Here is a 20,868-nt window from a genome sequence, read left to right as displayed (position 1 = left end):
CCTATTACAGGACTTGACTTGACCTATTACAGGACTTGACTTTGACTTGACTCGACTTGACCTATTACAGGACTTGACTTTGACTTGACTCGACTTGACCTATTACAGGACTTGACTTTGACTTGACTTGACTTGACTCGACTTGACTTGACTTTGACTTGACCTATTACAGGACTTGACTTGACTTGACTTGACCTATTACAGGACTTGACTTTGACTCGACTTGACTTGACCTATTACAGGACTTGACTTAGACTTGACCTATTACAGGACTTGACTTTGACTTGACTTGACTTGACTTGACTTGACCTATTACAGGACTTGACTTTGACTTGACTCGACTCGACTTGACCTATTACAGGACTTGACTTTGACTTGACTTGACCTATTACAGGACTTGACTTTGACTCGACTTGACTTGACCTATTACAGGACTTGACTTAGACTTGACCTATTACAGGACTTGACTTTGACTTGACTTGACTTGACTTGACCTATTACAGGACTTGACTTTGACTTGACTCGACTCGACTTGACCTATTACAGGACTTGACTTTGACTTGACTTGACCTATTACAGGACTTGACCATTACAGGACTTGACTTTGACTTGACTCGACTTGACTTGACCTATTACAGGACTTGACTTTGACTTGACTTGACTTGACCTATTACAGGACTTGACTTTGACTTGACTTGACTTGACCTATTACAGGACTTGACTTTGACTTGACTCGACTCGACTTGACCTATTACAGGACTTGACTTTGACTTGACTTGACTTGACCTATTACAGGACTTGACTTGACTTGACTTGACCTATTACAGGACTTGACTTTGACTTGACTTGACTTGACCTATTACAGGACTTGACTTTGACTTGACTTGACTTGACCTATTACAGGACTTGACTTGACTTGACTTGACTTGACCTATTACAGGACTTGACTTGACTTGACTTGACTTGACCTATTACAGGACTTGACTTTGACTTGACTTGACTTGACCTATTACAGGACTTGACTTTGACTTGACTTGACTTTGACTTGACTTGACTTGACCTATTACAGGACTTGACTTTGACTTGACTCGACTTGACTTGACCTATTACAGGACTTGACTGACTTTGACTTGACTTGACTTGACTTGACCTATTACAGGACTTGACTTTGACTCGACTCGACTTGACCTATTACAGGACTTGACTTTGACTTGACTCAACTCGACTTGACCTATTACAGGACTTGACTTTGACTTGACTTGACTTGACCTATTACAGGACTTGACTTGACTTGACTCGACTTGACCTATTACAGGACTTGACTTTGACTTGACTTGACTCGACTCGACTCGACTTGACCTATTACAGGACTTGACTTTGACTTGACTTGACTTGACCTATTACAGGACTTGACTTTGACTTGACTCAACTCGACTTGACCTATTACAGGACTTGACTTTGACTTGACTTGACTTGACCTATTACAGGACTTGACTTTGACTTGACTCGACTTGACCTATTACAGGACTTGACTTTGACTTGACTCGACTCGACTCGACTTGACCTATTACAGGACTTGACTTTGACTTGACTTGACTTGACCTATTACAGGACTTGACTTTGACTTGACTTGACTTGACCTATTACAGGACTTGACTTTGACTTGACTCGACTTGACCTATTACAGGACTTGACTTTGACTTGACTCGACTTGACTTGACCTATTACAGGACTTGACTTTGACTTGACTCGACTCGACTTGACCTATTACAGGACTTGACTTTGACTTGACTCGACTTGACTTGACCTATTACAGGACTTGACTTGACCTATTACGGGACTTGACTTTGACTTGACTTGACCTATTACAGGACTTGACTTGAACTATTACAGGACTTGACTTTGACTTGACTCGACTTGACTTTGACTTGACCTATTACAGGACTTGACTTTGACTTGACCTATTACAGGACTTGACTTATTCAGGACTTGACTTTGACTTGACCTATTACAGGACTTGACTTGACTTGACCTATTACAGGACTTGACTTTGACTTGACCTATTACAGGACTTGACTTTGACTTGACTCGACTTGACTTGACCTATTACAGGACTTGACTTTGACTTGACCTATTACAGGACTTGACTTTGACTTGACCTATTACAGGACTTGACTTATTCAGGACTTGACTTTGACTTGACCTATTACAGGACTTGACTTGACTTGACCTATTACAGGATTGACTTTGACTTGACCTATTACAGGACTTGACTTTGACTTGACTCGACTTGACTTGACCTATTACAGGACTTGACTTTGACTTGACCTATTACAGGACTTGACTTTGACTTGACCTATTACAGGACTTGACTTTGACTTGACTCGACTTGACTTGACCTATTACAGGACTTGACTTGACTTGACCTATTACAGGACTTGACTTTGACTTGACTCGACTTGACCTATTACAGGACTTGACTTGACCTATTACAGGACTTGACTTTGACTTGACCTATTACAGGACTTGACTTTGACTTGACTCGACTTGACTTGACCTATTACAGGACTTGACTCGACTTGACCTATTACAGGACTTGACTTTGACTTGACCTATTACAGGACTTGACTTTGACTTGACTCGACTTGACTTGACCTATTACAGGACTTGACTTGACTTGACCTATTACAGGACTCGACTCGACTTGACCTATTACAGGACTTGACCTTGTTTAAATATCTCAGGTCATATCATCATAACTGACTCAAAGAACAGCCACATTTATCACTTTTTAAACAAATAAAGTCTGGAAATGCTTTAAGTGGCCGTCAGCTGATACGTCGTCTTAATGAGCTGATTTTCAGTCACGTTTTTAGTTAGTTTAGTTCCTGTTTTTGCTAAATGGAGCACATACAGCATCATCTGGGTGTGTTAATCCATCTTTGAGAGCTATGATTTAATTCGATTTTGGTTGGATTAACATATTTTCATGCATTTTAATTTCTAGTTTTGGTCTCCTGGCAGGCTGACATGAGTAAATATCACAAGGCAAACAAGGTAAACTTGGTTTTTTCACGTTCACTCATACCGAGTATAAAACTGAAGCAATTCTTTGGTGAATTTAAGTCTTTAGATGCATGAAAAAATCTTCTTTGTCACGATGGATTTTGTTTTCTTGCCATTCAAGCTGCACCAACGGCAGCCTACTGCAGCAGCTTTGGACATGAATTCAGAAGAGCTGAAGAGGAGATGTTAGGGATGCAGAGCAGGAACCAAACAGGTAAAAAGGAGGAGGAAGTTTAAACTATTTCCTCCCTTGATCATCATGATGGTGGAAGGTGATGGTTGCAGGAACAACTCCTAACCCTAACAGTAAAGGAGGGGGGGTTACAGGGCTTTTTAACAGATGTTGTCTACTTAAGAGTTCAGCTGTGTTACCTGCCGATGCTGTGTGATATATCAACAGTTATTTCTGCGTCCATCTCTAAAGATCCACCATCATTTGATCTCCATGTTGTCAGTTTTTACCAGAGATGGGGACTCAAGTCACTGTGACTTGGACTCGAGTCGACTCGAGTCGCTGTTTTGATGACTTGTAACTTGAATTGGCAAAAAATAAAAGACTTGGGACTTCACCAAGGACTTGACTTTAATTTGACTTGAGTTGACTTGACTTGACTTGACATATTACAGGACTTGACTTGACTTGACATATTACAGGACTTGACTTGACTTGACCTATTACAGGACTTGACTTGACTTGACCTATTACAGGACTTGACATATTACAGGACTTGACTTGACTTGACCTATTACAGGACTTGACTTGACTTGACCTATTACAGGATTTGACTCGACTTGACCTATTACAGGACTTGACTTTGACTTGACTCGACTTGACTTGACCTATTACAGGACTTGACTTGACTTGACCTATTACAGGACTTGACTCGACTTGACTTGACCTATTACAGGACTTGACTCGACTTGACCTATTACAGGACTTGACTTTGACTTGACTCAACTTGACTTGACCTATTACAGGACTTGACTTGACTTGACTTGACCTATTACAGGACTTGACTCGACTTGACTTGACCTATTACAGGACTTGACTCGACTTGACTTGACCTATTACAGGACTTGACTTTGACTTGACTTGACTTGACTTGACCTATTACAGGACTTGACTTTGACTTGACTTGACTTGACTTGACCTATTACAGGACTTGACTTTGACTTGACTTAACTTGACCTATTACAGGACTTGACTTTGACTTGACTTAACTTGACCTATTACAGGACTTGACTTTGACTTGACCTGACTTGACTTGACCTATTACAGGACTTGACTTTGACTTGACTCGACTTGACTTGACCTATTACAGGACTTGACTTGACCTATTACAGGACTTGACTTTGACTTGACTCGACTTGACCTATTACAGGACTTGACTTTGACTTGACTCGACTTGACCTATTACAGGACTTGACTTTGACTTGACTTGACTTGACTCGACTTGACTTGACTTTGACTTGACCTATTACAGGACTTGACTTGACTTGACTTGACCTATTACAGGACTTGACTTTGACTCGACTTGACTTGACCTATTACAGGACTTGACTGAGACTTGACCTATTACAGGACTTGACTTTGACTTGACTTGACTTGACTTGACTTGACCTATTACAGGACTTGACTTTGACTTGACTCGACTTGACTTGACCTATTACAGGACTTGACTGACTTTGACTTGACTTGACTTGACTTGACCTATTACAGGACTTGACTTTGACTCGACTCGACTTGACCTATTACAGGACTTGACTTTGACTTGACGCAACTCGACTTGACCTATTACAGGACTTGACTTTGACTTGACTTGACTTGACCTATTACAGGACTTGACTTGACTTGACTCGACTTGACCTATTACAGGACTTGACTTTGACTTGACTCGACTCGACTCGACTCGACTTGACCTATTACAGGACTTGACTTTGACTTGACTTGACTTGACCTATTACAGGACTTGACTTTGACTTGACTCAACTCGACTTGACCTATTACAGGACTTGACTTTGACTTGACTTGACTTGACCTATTACAGGACTTGACTTTGACTTGACTCGACTTGACCTATTACAGGACTTGACTTTGACTTGACTCGACTCGACTCGACTTGACCTATTACAGGACTTGACTTTGACTTGACTTGACTTGACCTATTACAGGACTTGACTTTGACTTGACTTGACTTGACCTATTACAGGACTTGACTTTGACTTGACTCGACTTGACCTATTACAGGACTTGACTTTGACTTGACTCGACTTGACTTGACCTATTACAGGACTTGACTTTGACTTGACTCGACTCGACTTGACCTATTACAGGACTTGACTTTGACTTGACTCGACTTGACTTGACCTATTACAGGACTTGACTTGACCTATTACGGGACTTGACTTTGACTTGACTTGACCTATTACAGGACTTGACTTGAACTATTACAGGACTTGACTTTGACTTGACTCGACTTGACTTTGACTTGACCTATTACAGGACTTGACTTTGACTTGACTCGACTTGACTTGACCTTTTACAGGACTTGTCTTTGACTTGACTCGACTTGACTTGACCTATTACAGGACTTGACTTTGACTTGACTCGACTTGACTTGACCTATTACAGGACTTGACTTTGACTCGACTTGACTTGACCTATTACAGGACTTGACTTGACTTGACTCGACTTGACTTGACCTATTACAGGACTTGACTTTGACTTGACTCGACTTGACTTGACCTATTACAAGACTTGACTTTGACTCGACTTGACTTGACCTATTACAGGACTTGACTTGACTTGACTTGACTTGACTCGACTTGACTTGACCTATTACAGGACTTGACTTGACCTATTACAGGACTTGACTTTGACTTGACTCGACTTGACTTGACCTATTACAGGACTTGACTTTGACTTGACCTATTACAGGACTTGACTTTGACTTGACCTATTACAGGACTTGACTTTGACTTGACTCGACTTGACTTGACCTATTACAGGACTTGTCTTCGACTTGACTCGACTTGACTTGACCTATTACAGGACTTGACTTTGACTTGACCTATTACAGGACTTGACTTTGACTTGACTCGACTTGACTTGACCTATTACAGGACTTGACTTTGACTTGACTCGACTTGACTTGACCTATTACAGGACTTGTCTTTGACTTGACTCGACTTGACTTGACCTATTACAGGACTTGTCTTTGACTTGACTCGACTTGACTTGACCTATTACAGGACTTGACTTGACTTGACTCGACTTGACTCGACCTATTACAGGACTTGACTTGACTCGACCTATTACAGGACTTGACTTGACTTGACCTATTACAGGACTCGACTCGACTTGACCTATTACAGGACTTGTCTTGACTTGACCTATTACAGGACTTGTCTTTGACTTGACCTATTACAGGACTTGACTTTGACTTGACTTGACTTGACCTTTTACAGGACTTGTCTTTGACTTGACTTGACTTGACTTGACCTATTACAGGACTTGACTTTGACTTGACTCGACTTGACTTGACCTATTACAGGACTTGACTTTGACTTGACTCGACTTGACTTGACCTATTACAGGACTTGACTTTGACTTGACTCGACTTGACTTGACCTATTACAGGACTTGACTTGACTTGACCTATTACAGGACTCGACTCGACTTGACCTATTACAGGACTTGTCTTGACTTGACCTATTACAGGACTTGTCTTTGACTTGACCTATTACAGGACTTGACTTTGACTTGACTCGACTTGACTTGACCTATTACAGGACTTGACTTTGACTCGACTTGACTTGACTTGACCTATTACAGGACTTGACTTGACTTGACCTATTACAGGACTTGTCTTTGACTTGACCTATTACAGGACTTGACTTTGACTTGACTCGACTTGACTTGATCTATTACAGGACTTGACTTGACTTGACTCGACTTGACTTGACCTATTACAGGACTTGACTTGACTTGACTTGACTCGACTTGACTTGACCTATTACAGGACTTGACTTGACTTGACTTGACTCGACTTGACTTGACCTATTACAGGACTTGACTTTGACTTGACTCGACTTGACTTGACCCTTTACAGGACTTGTCTTTGACTTGACTCGACTTGACTTGACCTATTACAGGACTTGACTTTGACTTGACTCGACTTGACTTGACCTATTACAGGACTTGACTTTGACTTGACTCGACTTGACTTGACCTATTACAGGACTTGACTTTGACTTGACTCGACTTGACTTGACCTATTACAGGACTTGACTCGACTTGACCTATTACAGGACTTGACTCGACTTGACCTATTACAGGACTTGTCTTGACTTGACCTATTACAGGACTTGTCTTTGACTTGACCTATTACAGGACTTGACTTTGACTTGACTCGACTTGACTTGACCTATTACAGGACTTGACTTTGACTCGACTTGACTTGACCTATTACAGGACTTGACTTGACTTGACTCGACTTGACTTGACCTATTACAGGACTTGACTTGACTTGACTTGACTCGACTTGACTTGACCTATTACAGGACTTGACTTGACTTGACTCGACTTGACTTGACCTATTACAGGACTTGACTTGACTTGACTTGACTTGACTCGACTTGACTTGACTCGACTTGACTTGACCTATTACAGGACTTGACTTGACTTGACTCGACTTGACTTGACCTATTACAGGACTTGACTTGACTTGACTTGACTCGACTTGACTTGACCTATTACAGGACTTGACTTGACTTGACTCGACTTGACTTGACCTATTACAGGACTTGACTTGACTTGACTTGACTTGACTCGACTTGACTTGACTCGACTTGACTTGACCTATTACAGGACTTGACTTGACTTGACTCGACTTGACTTGACCTATTACAGGACTTGACTTGACTTGACTTGACTCGACTTGACTTGACCTATTACAGGACTTGACTTGACTTGACTCGACTTGACTTGACCTATTACAGGACTTGACTTGACTTGACTTGACTCGACTTGACTTGACCTAATACAGGACTTGACTTTGACTTGACTCGACTTGACTTGACCTATTACAGGACTTGACTTTGACTTGACTCGACTTGACTTGACCTATTACAGGACTTGACTTGACCTATTACAGGACTTGACTTGACCTATTACAGGACTTGACTTGACCTATTACAGGACTTGACTTGACCTATTACAGGACTTGACTTGACCTATTACAGGACTTGACTTGACCTATTACAGGACTTGACTTGACCTATTACAGGACTTGACTTGGCTTGATGAAAAAATTACTTGAGACTTGCACATGTGTGACTTGGTCCCATCTCTGGTTTTTAGGATTTCTTTTGGACAGAGACGGTGTCACAAATCTGAGCGGGAGATCTTTCCTGCCCTCCACTCCTCATTAGGAGGAGAAAGGAGGAATTTGTTTAAATGAATCTGCTGCAGCTTTGGGGTCGTCAAAGCTCAACCCAGTGATGGCTAATTGGTTCCAGAGGAACCTCGGTGGCTGTCAGCGGGGGTGGAACTCAAACACACACATCTGTATGCACAGTCGAGTCGCTCCTTGTCACATCTTGACACGAGGAGAACAGAAGATAAAACATCACCTGTGCTCTCTGGGTTAATTGTCTGTTTTGCTGATTTTCTGTCTTCCAGACTGAAGGCGTTTGTCTCACTGTGCTGCTCCAGCAAAGCATGCACATCCTCGTTAAAGCAGCGGAGAAGGACTGGATTACATTTTTATTCATGCATTCAGTGCAGCTGCACTAACCAACAACAAAACGGGAGCTGGAGCCGACACTGCGGCCCCCTAAAACCAAACCCTGACAACAGCTTTCCATCAGTTTCACAGCGATTCTGTTTGATCAAAAAACGTTTTCAGCTGCTCAGTTTAACTCCTCTGAAATAGTTCAACCACATTAGTGGTGCGGATTGTCCCACGAACATGTCAGTTTCCTCACTGAGGTGTCTTTGTGATACACGTTAACCCACACCTGCCAACTAAAACTAAAATATACACCACCCACACTTGTCTGTATATCATGTTTGAGCTGATCTTTGTCATGTTTGAGTAACGCTAACGTTTCACAGGGTGAGTTAGCTCTGTGGCTTCCCTTCCGTCATCATGTAGAGACGACACAGAGGCCCTCACACCTCATTTTAGTTGCTTTCCTTTTATATTCCTACACCATATTTATGGTTCTATTATTTTCATCTAGGGCTGAGCGAGTTAACTTGTTATTATTGCGTTAACTTGTTAATTATTTAACGCCGTTAAATATTTTATAGTGCATTAACGCAGGTTTTATTATTGTAAAGGTCTGTTGCTTTCTTCTGCGGAACCACCAAACATGGAGAAGGGAACGGAACTTTTATATTTTAAAGGCCATTTTCATTTTAAAGTTGGACATCACCGTTACAGGTGCTCCTCGGTCTCTGTGTGAAGCCTGTTTTACTTGTTTCAACACAACTGATAGCAGCAAGTCATTCAAGGAAACAGACAGTGGAGCGAGGCTTCTACATAAAAACTACAGAAAGATGCTGATGTTAAAAGTGTGTTTGCACAACAAATGTTATGGCACTTTCATTCATATGGCAGCACATTTAAAATAAGACTAAATGCTAAAAGCTATACACTACTTTTGAATTCATTTTTGGATTTTGCGTATAAATGTGATTAATCGTGATTAATCAGGGAAATCATGTGATTAATTAGATTAAAAATTTGAATTGTTGCCCAGCCCTAATTTCATCTATTCCCTTTGTAGCCCGTGTAGCTTTTAACCAGAGGTTGTTACATACAGGGTGTCATGTCTGTTAGTTTTGGTCATGTTTTCAGTTCCTGTTTAGTGTTTAGTTTTGCCATGTTTTAGGTTTCTCTTGGCCTGCCGTCACCTTCACTCATGTCCCCTGTGTTTTTCCCCTCAGCTGCACTCAATCACTCCCTCAGTATTTCGCTTCCAGGTTTCCCATACATCAGTGCCAGATCCTCACCATCATTCATGCTTCCTTGCCAAATTAAGCTAAGCTAAGCTAAGCTAGGCTAAGTTTGTTATTTTGTTTTATCATAGTCATGTTTTTGTGTTTTTTGCCAAGTTTTTTTCATAGTTTAGTTTTTGTAATCTGGCTCAGCCGCGCCTTTTGTTTGTTCTTCTTGGAAATAAACCAAGTTTTTGTTTGTTTGGAAATATCTGCATCCGTGTCCTACCTTCTCCACGCCACGCACCACACACCAAACGTGACACAAGGGAGCCCATATCATGCAGATTTAAGTGTTCATGCCTTAATGTTCCTCTGAGACCCCGTCTGCTCACTGATCTACTGACATTGCATTATAAAATATTTGCAGCCAAACTTACCACTCGATGGGTATTAAGCAAATGACACAAACTGTTTTACAGAGTTTCTGTAAGTTTCCTACCAATAAAAGATCATTTCATTTGGTCATAATTTGTCTGGAGCTCATTTTGATTAAGAAAAAATAAATAAATCATGAGAAAATCTTATCGTGAACAAAGAATCGTGAACCGTATCGAATCGTGAGTTGAGTGTATCGTTACATCCCTACTTGTGACAACTATGTGCTGCTCCTGTTCCACTGAAGAAATGAGCTGAAACATTAACTGCAGGTAGTGAAATATGCAGCAGAAACAAAGTTTGGAGGAAGTGAGTAACGTGTGTGAAACTGGCGAAAAGCAGATATTAATGTTACTGCAATGAAGAAAACAAAGAAAGATAATCGGGGGCTGAAAGCAAGATGGCCGGAGCTGAAGGAACGAGTCCACAGGTGGGTGCTTTAATAACGTACTGCCAGGAGAGGCTCGTCAGCGGTGCGTTTACGTCTCCACGCCCTGGTCGTTGCCAAGGAGATGAATATAAATGACTTTGCAGGCGGGTCTTCTTGGTGTTTCCGCTTCATGCAACGCAGCCGCCTCTCTACCAGAGCACGGACACACTGACCACTGAACACAACGTGTCACCGGATCTTTTTATCAACATGGACGAGGTCTGTTCTTGGTCTTGGATTTTGTGTAATAGATTCTAAATAAATGCGACTTATAGTCTGGAAAATGCGGTACTTTTCTATGTCGCAAATTCATGCATGTGGCAACATAAACATTACTTATACTGAAGCCCAACTTAGCCCAGTCACATGGTTTCAGACTCGATCGAAATCGGACGTTACATCCCGATCAGGGATTGGATGTGTAGCCTATCTATATATGTATATTTATTCTCATTATTTATTTTTATCAGAACTATAATATTTCAAAACAAATGGGAAAAATAACAGCTTAGTATTTCCTGTTATGTTGTTGTACAGAGTCAGACCGTCTCAACCACAGACATAATATACGCAGATGCCTCATAGACTAACGCTGCCTGTTGGAGCTGACGTGTCAGCGCGGCCGCCATCTTGGATGGGTCTCCAATGCCTCCACATTAAATTTATTTCTACTGAGGAAGGTGTTTATCCCCAACTACAATAATCATAACTCCCCAAATTTTATGTCTATGGTCTCAACTCCACACAGAAACATGCGGCATGATGTCACTTTGCTGCATGCCGCAGGCAGCAGCTTGAAGCTGGGGGCCGAATGTCCGCGGTGTGGAGGTATTTTAAAGTGGACGACAAAAACGTTGCGATTGCAAACTGTGAGATATGCAAACTTGGGATTTCAGGAGGTGGCGAGGACATGGCTAACATCCTTGATGAGAACAGGAACAGGCTGAAACCTGACAAGGTAGAGATGTTGGTTTTCCTCAAGAAAAACATACATTTCCTTTTGTGAAGCCAGAGGAGGAGAGTAAGAATTAGGACTGCAGTTAAAGCACATTAATGGCCTTACTTTATAACACTGGGGCACTTTTATTTGCTTATTTGTTGACATGCCTGCAGGTATTTCAAGTTGAGCTGCTGCTCTTTTTTACATTAGTCATTGTTGCACTAAACTACAATGTGAAGAATTTGTTTATTACTTGATTAATTAAATGATTAAATTAATAAAACTAATAAACACTTCAAACGATAAAACTAATTAAATTAGTTAAATGATAAAATAAGTAAATAAATTTTAAAAAATCAGGGACATCCTGGATCTGTTTCTTCACTTTTCTTCATTTTTTTAATGTTCTGTAGAAGTATCGGATCGGGACTCTGTGTCGGCAGATACTCAAAATCATATGACCCGGAGGCAGAAAAACCTGATCGGGACATCCCTAGTTATTACTCAATATATTTTATAGAGAAAGGGACGTGAGCAATTTATTGCTCAGAGAAGACGTCTCAATCAGAAATAATCCAGAAACGGTTCAAACTTAATACCAAATAACGTGTCATGGCACACAGACGAGACTTATCTACAACTTAAACCTTTTGGCACAAACACTGCCAGAGTTACTGGAGATACAGCTGTTTTCTGTTTGATTTTGGCTTGTTTTTAATTTGTCCAAGAGCAACTGAATGTATTTTGAGCCCAGAGGGAATGACAGCATCCAACATGGATGACATAATCCAGCTCAGTGAAGCCAGTGTCCTGGAATCAGTCGAGGGACGACGGCAGCGTTTGTTAAGCACACACGAGGCGGGATCGTTTGGTTCAACTTTGACCCCAAACCCTCATAACTCGATACTAACAGAACATCAGTCCCATCATACCTGGTAAATCTAACAGGATCTCTTTAGAAACGAGGTATCTGCTCAGAAACCGACCTAAAACAGATTAACGCCTTTTAAAAGACTACATGTCTGTTTCTGAGCTATTTCTAATTTGAGTTAAAATAAAGATCATAAGTGGATGGTAGTGGCTTCTCTTTGCCGCTGTGTTTATATTCACACTCAATCCTAGTTTTACACGCATTCTGCACACATCTGCGCATAAGCATGGCTGATAAATGAAGGCCCTCGACTACAAACTGGATGACTGATGAGGAAGTTCTGGTGTTTTCTGTGGGATAAAGTAACTCCTGCCAATGAAGCTCTGGTTTTATTACTCTGGAGACCTTTTATGTGCACAAAAGGGCTATAAAAACACAGAGAAACAGAAAAAGTGACCCTTTTAAGACTGAAAAGTGAGAAAAATGTAAAATAAAGTGGTTTAAATCTTCACGTAGTGCTCCGTGCTCCTTCTATTTACTCTGCACTCATTTTTCCTTGACTCTTGCTTTGCATTTAGCCTTCAGACTCGCCAGTTTTATTGATTTTCTCATTGAACTCTCAGCAAGAGCCAAAGCATTCTCTACAAGTGGATCTTTTCTTTCAGTAAGACAGATTATAAATTATTCATCAGGACATCACTGTCTTATAAATCAGTCATGTTTGTGGCAATAATAAACGTAAGGTGCAGTCAATTTGATAATAAAGTCATTCACACAAGCATCAAATTACATGAAATAACATCAACACACCAGAAGTAGCTCAGCTAACAACACATCCAGGCAATCTGACAGCAACTAAACTAACTAACAAATCTTTATGAACACCAGCCAACAGACTCCAAATGTCACCATTATGACAGTTAATTGAAAAACTGTGATTTATAATCTCTCCATGATAGATGAACCTAATAAGATGATAATCCACAGAGCCTCCACACAACATAATTAAGTCAACAATAGGACGTAAAATCGATCGATGAGTCAGACAACAGTGCAGAAATATGGCATCTCTGTTACAATCGCTGGTAAAAATGATGGAATATATCTAGTTTAAATACGTAAATGAGTTTTCAGTTAAAGAAGGTGCCAGTGTCCGGGTTTCCTGAAAGACAAGGGATGGCGACGCACATCAGGGAGCGGCAGGAGGAATCCCTTTAATGAGACCTCTGAATGAAACTAACTCAGTAAATGAGAAACTCTTACACAAAATTTATGAGCGGCTGCCATATTTTTTCAATGTGACACTGCAACCTTCAGAGAAGGCATGCCAGGTTTGCACAATATTGCCATGAACGAGGGTCTCCACCTGAACCGGCCCAGGCAGACCAGAAGGTGTGGTGCCAGGAGACCCCCCTCATGGACCGCCCCATCAAAGTGCCATCATGATGAGGCAACAACTGATTGCACGGCTTTAGTTGCAGTCATCGAGCGCCTGGACATGGCGAGACGTCTTTTTTTCTTTAAAGCCATTCTCATATCAAACCATTTCTTTTTTATTTCGGTGACATTACGAACTACAGGTGACAATAAACAACACTCCTAATTGCTTCCAATTTCTTCGCTTTAGCAGGTCCCGTAATTCCACTGCTGACTCTGCTAAAAAGGACAGATTTTCCTTTTTGGATCTCTGAAAGCAGAACTTCAGTCTCAGAGCCCGTAAAGTTGTTCTTTTTGCTTCTTGATGCCATTGTCATGACTCAGCACTTCCTGGCACAGGAGCGAGGAAGCACAGCCTTATATGGTATAATTTTGGGCGTGGAGTATGCAAATCTACTATCCTCGTGCACGTGCAATTGAAGAGAAGCAGCCGTGGACTGTGGATGGTTGGATGGAAGTGATGTTCAGAGATGAATCACCAAGGAGACGGTGCTGGAGCTTTAGTTTGGTCCAATGAAACATAGAAAGATGACTGGCTGAAGGAAACCAGCACATTTCCACCATCACTGGGGATATGGGGCTGATGGCAGGTAAAGGACCAGAGGAGATGGCAGCCATTACCTCTGCTGGAGATGTTCAGCTGGACTCTGATGTTTTACACACTTTATGTTTAAATTTCATCAGTCAGAAGGAGGTTTGATGATGCTGAGCTCATTTTTCAGGATAATGATACATCACAGAGCAGAGAGAGTTCAGACTTTTCTCAACGACATGAACAGAAAACAGTCTGGATCTCAATCTGAGTTCAAAGTTCATGGTGGAAGTTGAGACATGACGAGGCTCCATCCATCAGTAAAGTCCTCAAAGAATTCAAGCTGTCATAAAAGCCAGAAGATTATTTCTTTAAATTCATGATCCATAATTGTTTCCTATACTTGATCTGAACCCTTTTAGGTATGTTTCACAAAGCCAGAATGTTCAGCTCATAGAAAATTAACTGTTTTATGTTACATCTGCGTGTTCATTCATTCATTCATTCAGTCCCAAAATATGAAAGATGAATGAACATCCTCCAAGTGAGGTGATTTAATAATGTTTGTCTTGGGTTGTAATCAAGATGATGCAGATATCGTCACACTTAACTCAAGTAATTGTGATTAAAAGTCATACAATGAATGAATCCTTTCCACAGGACAACCTGCAGAACAATATAACAGCATAAAAACACCAGAAACTGAACAAAAACTTAATACGTTTATTTCACAGAAAGTTTGCTAAAAACATCAGGTCGCTAACAGCAGTATTTTGTAAATATTAAAAAGTTCTTATAAATTTAAATAATTAATCTGTACTGGGTGATTAACCTGATCTCTGCTGTTTGACGTCAGCCACCACAGCTGCACCCAATGTGGCGCAATCAGCACGTGGCTAATTAGCATATCAGCAAACACGCCCATTATCAATACTTTTTCTGAACCCCGCAGCTATATTTATGTGCAAATGATAATATTCACACACACGGCGCGTGTTTTCTCCTTAATGAGAGTGAACTTAATACTGAGTGCACTCCTTCTGTGTCCACAAACATTGTGGGAGTTTTAGTCAGTTTAAGGATCAATCATGCAACAGGAGCGGTGGATTGTTTACTCATAAATGTTGATTTTCTCTACACGAGCAGTCGCACAGGAACAGAATCGGCCTCCAAGGCAATAACAAAACAACAGTGGATCTAATCCATGCTGCTGTATAATGTGATCAACTGTAATCTATTAATCAGCTGTGATATAGAATATTAAGGACAAAGCCAGCATAATACCAGCATTAGCTCACAGAGAACCCACACAGAGCCGAACATGATGGCTATCGTGCTGCTGCACTCAATGTTCCAAGAGAAAAGAATCCAACGCTCATCCAGCAACCTTAAAGGGATAGTTCGCCTCTTTTGACATGAAGCTGTATGACATCCCATATTAGCAACATCATTTATGAACATTTTCTTACCCCCTGCTGGGTCCTGTGAGCCGAGTTCCAGCCTCGTTTTGGTGTTGATGAAGGTAGTCCAGCTAGTTGGCTGGGGCTTAAAAAATAAAGCGTTTTGCTTCTCAAAACAATATGCGTTCAAAAGAGTAATACATTTGCATCACAAAATCGTTCTCCAGGAAAAAGTCAGACCATATCGTATCACTGCCTGTTGCCGCGCCTGTTACGGTGTTTGCTGCTCGGTCTGCACAGCACGCAGTGATAAGAAGGGAGAGAAAATAGGGCCAAGCGATTGTGAGGTCTGACTTTTTCTGGCTAACGATTTTGTGATGCAAATGTATTACTCTTTTGAACGCATATTGTTTTGAGAAGCAAAACTCTTTATTTTTTAAACCCCAGCCAACTAGCTGGACTACCTTCATCAACACCAAAACGAGGCTGGAACTCGGCTCACAGGACGCAGCAGGGGGTAAGAAAATGTTCATAAATGATGTTGCTAATATGGGATGTCATACAGCTTCATGTCAAAAGAGGCGAACTATCCCTTTAAAGCAACTCACGGGTCTGTACATTTTTTCCTCACAGAACATCTGCAACAGAATTACGGAGAACGGATTCTCCAATTTGCTATGAATGAAAGTCTTTGACTGAGGAATGTATGAAACACGAGTGACACGCAGAGGGTTTCCTAACCAAAGCAGGAAGTAGATGGAAACGTCTGAAACAACACAGGCTGAATATAGAAGAAGTGCACAGATTCCCCATAAAATCCTTTGACCTTTAAATCGGCCTTATTTGGACTCACTGATCACGAGCCAAATAAGCCAACAAGTCATCTTCCAGTCTGTGGTTTTGGTTTTTCTTCATGATCAAAGAAAACGACTGTATGTGTGTGACGGTGCAGGTCAGATGACTGTTTACTGATATCACTGGTGCTGTGCTGACCTCATTCACCTCTACTTCTTCTTCTCCTGTCTGTCTGCAGCTGATCTGGGAGCAGCGCCATGTTTCATTTATGAGGGAGAGAAAGCAAGACTCCAGAAATGTGACAAACTTGAGTAATGAGGACGCTGCACACAAGAAAAAAGGTCCTCAGTATTACAGGAAACTCTCAGATTGCCACACTTCTACAAGCGAGGTGATAGACTGCAGCAAAGCGTGCGCTCCTGTCCAACACTAATCTGCATTTAATGCTAAAGAGGAAGAAGAAGCATCTGATAAACAGTAACATGCACGCTGCCATCAAAGGAAGTTTCACTCTCAGGCGGCAAAAGTCATCTCAGAAACATCGAATTCTCAAAATTAACCTTAAAAGTCAATTTTAACGAAGCCCAGACACGATGAAACTCCAGTTAAATAGTCAATAGGGACAATTTTACTTCAAATTAGAGTCTAAGGAAGGAAGTTTTACCAGATAGACAGTGAGCTTCCATTTCTCTGAACCCAAGATGAGCATTTGTATCTAAAACAGCTGCTTGTGTTTGTTTTTCCTCCACAAGAAAAGAAGCTAAATGCAGCCAGTGAGGCTCAACTCTGCATCCTTCAATACAAAAATATTCCTGTTTTATAATTAAGTGAAGTATAAGGAAGTCTCTTTTTGGAGAAAAGTACCTCTCAAACCAAAGTTATGTTTGCTAAATATTCACCCGGACAACTTTGTGACCTCCAAAAATGAAAAATCCTTACTCAATATTTTTTTTCTGGAAGCTAAAAGATGTTTAGCCTGCTCATGGAAAAGGGATAAACCTTGTACTACTTTGATGTTTTACTTGGCGTTAGAAAAGATGAGCTACACCATAAAAATAAGCTTGACAAATTTTGGAAAAATCTGGAAGGTTTTCTGTAATTTCCTTGAGAAAAATGATATTGAAGTAGATGGCTGGAAAGAAGATTTATCCATCTTTTCATACTATCTTGATTTAGTTTACACATTTAGACCTTTACATATGTGTGTGTATATATAGATATACGCATTTATTTATTAACATATTTTTCATTTATTTATCTTTTTACCACCATGATTCTTACACAATAAATGAAATTTTGTTTTGTGGTTAAAAACGTATTTTTTATTATTTATTATTATTATTATTATTTTTTTTTTTTTTTTTAATTTTCAGTTATTTATTTATTAATTTTATTTTAATAATTATTATTGCTGTTATTATCGTTGCTTTTTTTTCTTATATGTACCTTCTTGTTCTATGTTGTTCACCGTTTGTAAATTAACAAAATGTGCAATAAACATATGTTTAAAAAAAACAAGACAAAGAAACAAACAAACAAAGCTGTCGTCCAACAGAAGGGTCAAACAGCTGATGTCTTTAAACCTAAAGTAGGAAATGGAGGAGGGACTCACTGAAAGCAGCGATGGCCAGGACGATGGTGATCATGATGGACACCCAGGACACCCACAGGGCTTTCTTGCGGTAGCTCTGCGCTTCGTGAGGCTTCAGGCGCATGCTGCTCTCCAGAAGGCCTGCAGACAACATCACAGACACCCAGAATGTGTGAGCAGAACTCGGGGAGGGCAGAGTGCAGAGATGGGGCAGTTTAACTTAATTTTCATTCCCTTTTTAATCATAATTCCACAAAGAACAATACAGGAAAACAGAGTAAAACTGTCTGTGTGCTGGAGAACCTGAGATGCTGTAACTCTGCTTTATAATATGTACAGTCTGCAGACACGCCTCATGTCTATATGAATTACCAGAAAAACAACAAGCAATGTAAATACAGCATATAAGGTAAAACAGTTTGTACAGTTTTAAAGTGAATATGTGGTCTGAGCTTCTTTACAAAAGGCCACAGCAGCGACAAAACTTAGAAAAATTACCAAAATACAACACAGCCAGTCCTCGTTTCTCTATATATTACCAGAAAAAGAGGAAATAGATGCGGTGATTTATTGAAACATGTGCAAACATAAATGTAAATACAAAATAAAACGTAAACAACAGAGTTTTAAAGTGAATATCTGCTCTGAGCTCCTTTCTCCTCCAACTCAGCCTGAACCCTCTCAGACCAGCTTTCTGTCCTTTCTTTAAGGAGTCTTCAGGAATAGTTCTCCAGGCTTCTTGAAGGACATCCCAAAGCTCTTCTTTGGATGTGGGCTGCCTTTTGTTCCGTTCTCTGCCAACATGACCCCACACTGCTTCAGTAATGTTGAGCTCCGGGCTCTGGGGAGGATTCATCCCTCCATCAGACCTGCTGCCACTGATTTTCAGCCCACTTCTTGTGTCCTTTGGCACAGCTCAGCCTTTTCTCCCTGTTTCCCTTCCTTAAGAACGGCTTCCTGACAGCCACCCTTCCATGGAGCCCATTTCTGATGAGGCTTGGGCCAACAGCAGATGGATCAGCTGAAGGTCCAGATGCATCTCTCAGCTCCTGTGTCAGGTCTTTGCTGGAGTTTTTCCTCTTTCTTAAGGACATCACTTTCAGATCCTGTTCATCTGCTGTAGATAGTTCTTTAGGCCTGACACTTCTTCTTCTGTCCTCCACTGGTCCAGTTTCCTCAAATGTTTTAAGGACACACTGCACACCATGCTGAGATATGCCAAGTTTTCAGCTGACAGCTCTTTGGGAATCCCCTTGTTGCTGCAGAAATCCTGTTTTCTGTCTGTCAGACTGTGTTATCTTTGCTGTTTTACAGAGAGGAAACTAAAGAAATAATCTGTTTGTTCTGTGTCGACACAACACTGGTTCATTCCTTGAGTTTGGTGCCTTTTTTGTCCTTCAAAATGAGTGAAAATGCAGAAAATGTCCAAAGAAAAACTTTGAAAGACCTTCAGAAAGTCTGGAGAACTATTAATCTAGATCAGTTAAAAGGTTACAAGAAAGTCTGGCTGCTTGGAAAGAAAATTCATAACAATATTACACAAGACATTTCTGGAAACACGTCATTACTTTGCTGGTTTATGAACAGTCAGGGGAACAAGCTGTGAACACCAACACATTATATCACCTTATGAGCAGGCAAATTACCGTCTAATTACCCACAAAACACAAAATGAACCTCACAGCACTCATTTTGAGTTGAGTTTGCAGTGATTATTTTCTACGTAACTCTGACTAATCTCCAGTAAATCCTGCTACATGCTCCCGGACGGTTGCTGCTGTACTTCATATTAAGAGTGCTTTTCTTTTGCAGTGTTTGAGGAGCGGATGGTTTCTGACACATGCATGGACAAGGCTGCTATTCATATTATTCACTTTCGTCTTACTTCACTGGTCACTTTATGTTTTTAAACTGTTTTTTAAAATTGTTTTTTAAATTCTTAGATTGTTTTTTAAAGTGTTTATAATTGTATAAACATTTTTATTGCTTAATTATGTCTTGCTACGGGATGCTAGAATTTCCTTCGGGATCAATAAAGTATCTATCTACACTGAAAAAAGTGACTTTTTGGTGAAGTAAACTCTATTAGAGTAACTGTCATAATTTCTGCCTTGTATTTTTCAGATTCAGTAAGAACTCGCGCTTCTTAAGTAAAATTAAACATTTTATTAACGTAATACATGAATTATGGGGAAAGAGTAAGTTTTACTTAGGTTTCCTCATACAATTTAAATGTTTAATAGTAGAAATAGAAACTTTACTCTGAAAGTGTATCGTTAAAATCTACTAAGTTACTTCATAACAGCAAATACTACAGATATATAAAATTGACTTAAAATTTTGAGTAAAATGATGTTCCTGCCTATGAAAAACAAGTAGACTTTAATTAATTTGTTTAAACAAATATAACTTAAAACTTAGA

At 40.3% G+C, this 20,868-nt stretch overlaps 1 protein-coding gene across 1 annotated transcript in view; it reads right to left on the bottom strand.

The window, feature by feature from the left end:
• Positions 1-20,868, bottom strand: part of LOC142391781 (transmembrane protein 163a-like) — a 57,884-nt gene that overhangs the window by 35,922 nt on the left and 1,094 nt on the right. Inside the window, 1 exon segment of the mRNA XM_075477842.1 lies at positions 18,468-18,587. Within this exon segment, the coding sequence (XP_075333957.1) occupies positions 18,468-18,587 (120 nt within the window).

Source organism: Odontesthes bonariensis, chromosome 11, assembly GCF_027942865.1.
Source record: "Odontesthes bonariensis isolate fOdoBon6 chromosome 11, fOdoBon6.hap1, whole genome shotgun sequence".
Taxonomy (NCBI): Eukaryota; Metazoa; Chordata; class Actinopteri; order Atheriniformes; family Atherinopsidae; genus Odontesthes; species Odontesthes bonariensis.
This window is presented reverse-complemented; position numbering and strand designations above follow the sequence as displayed.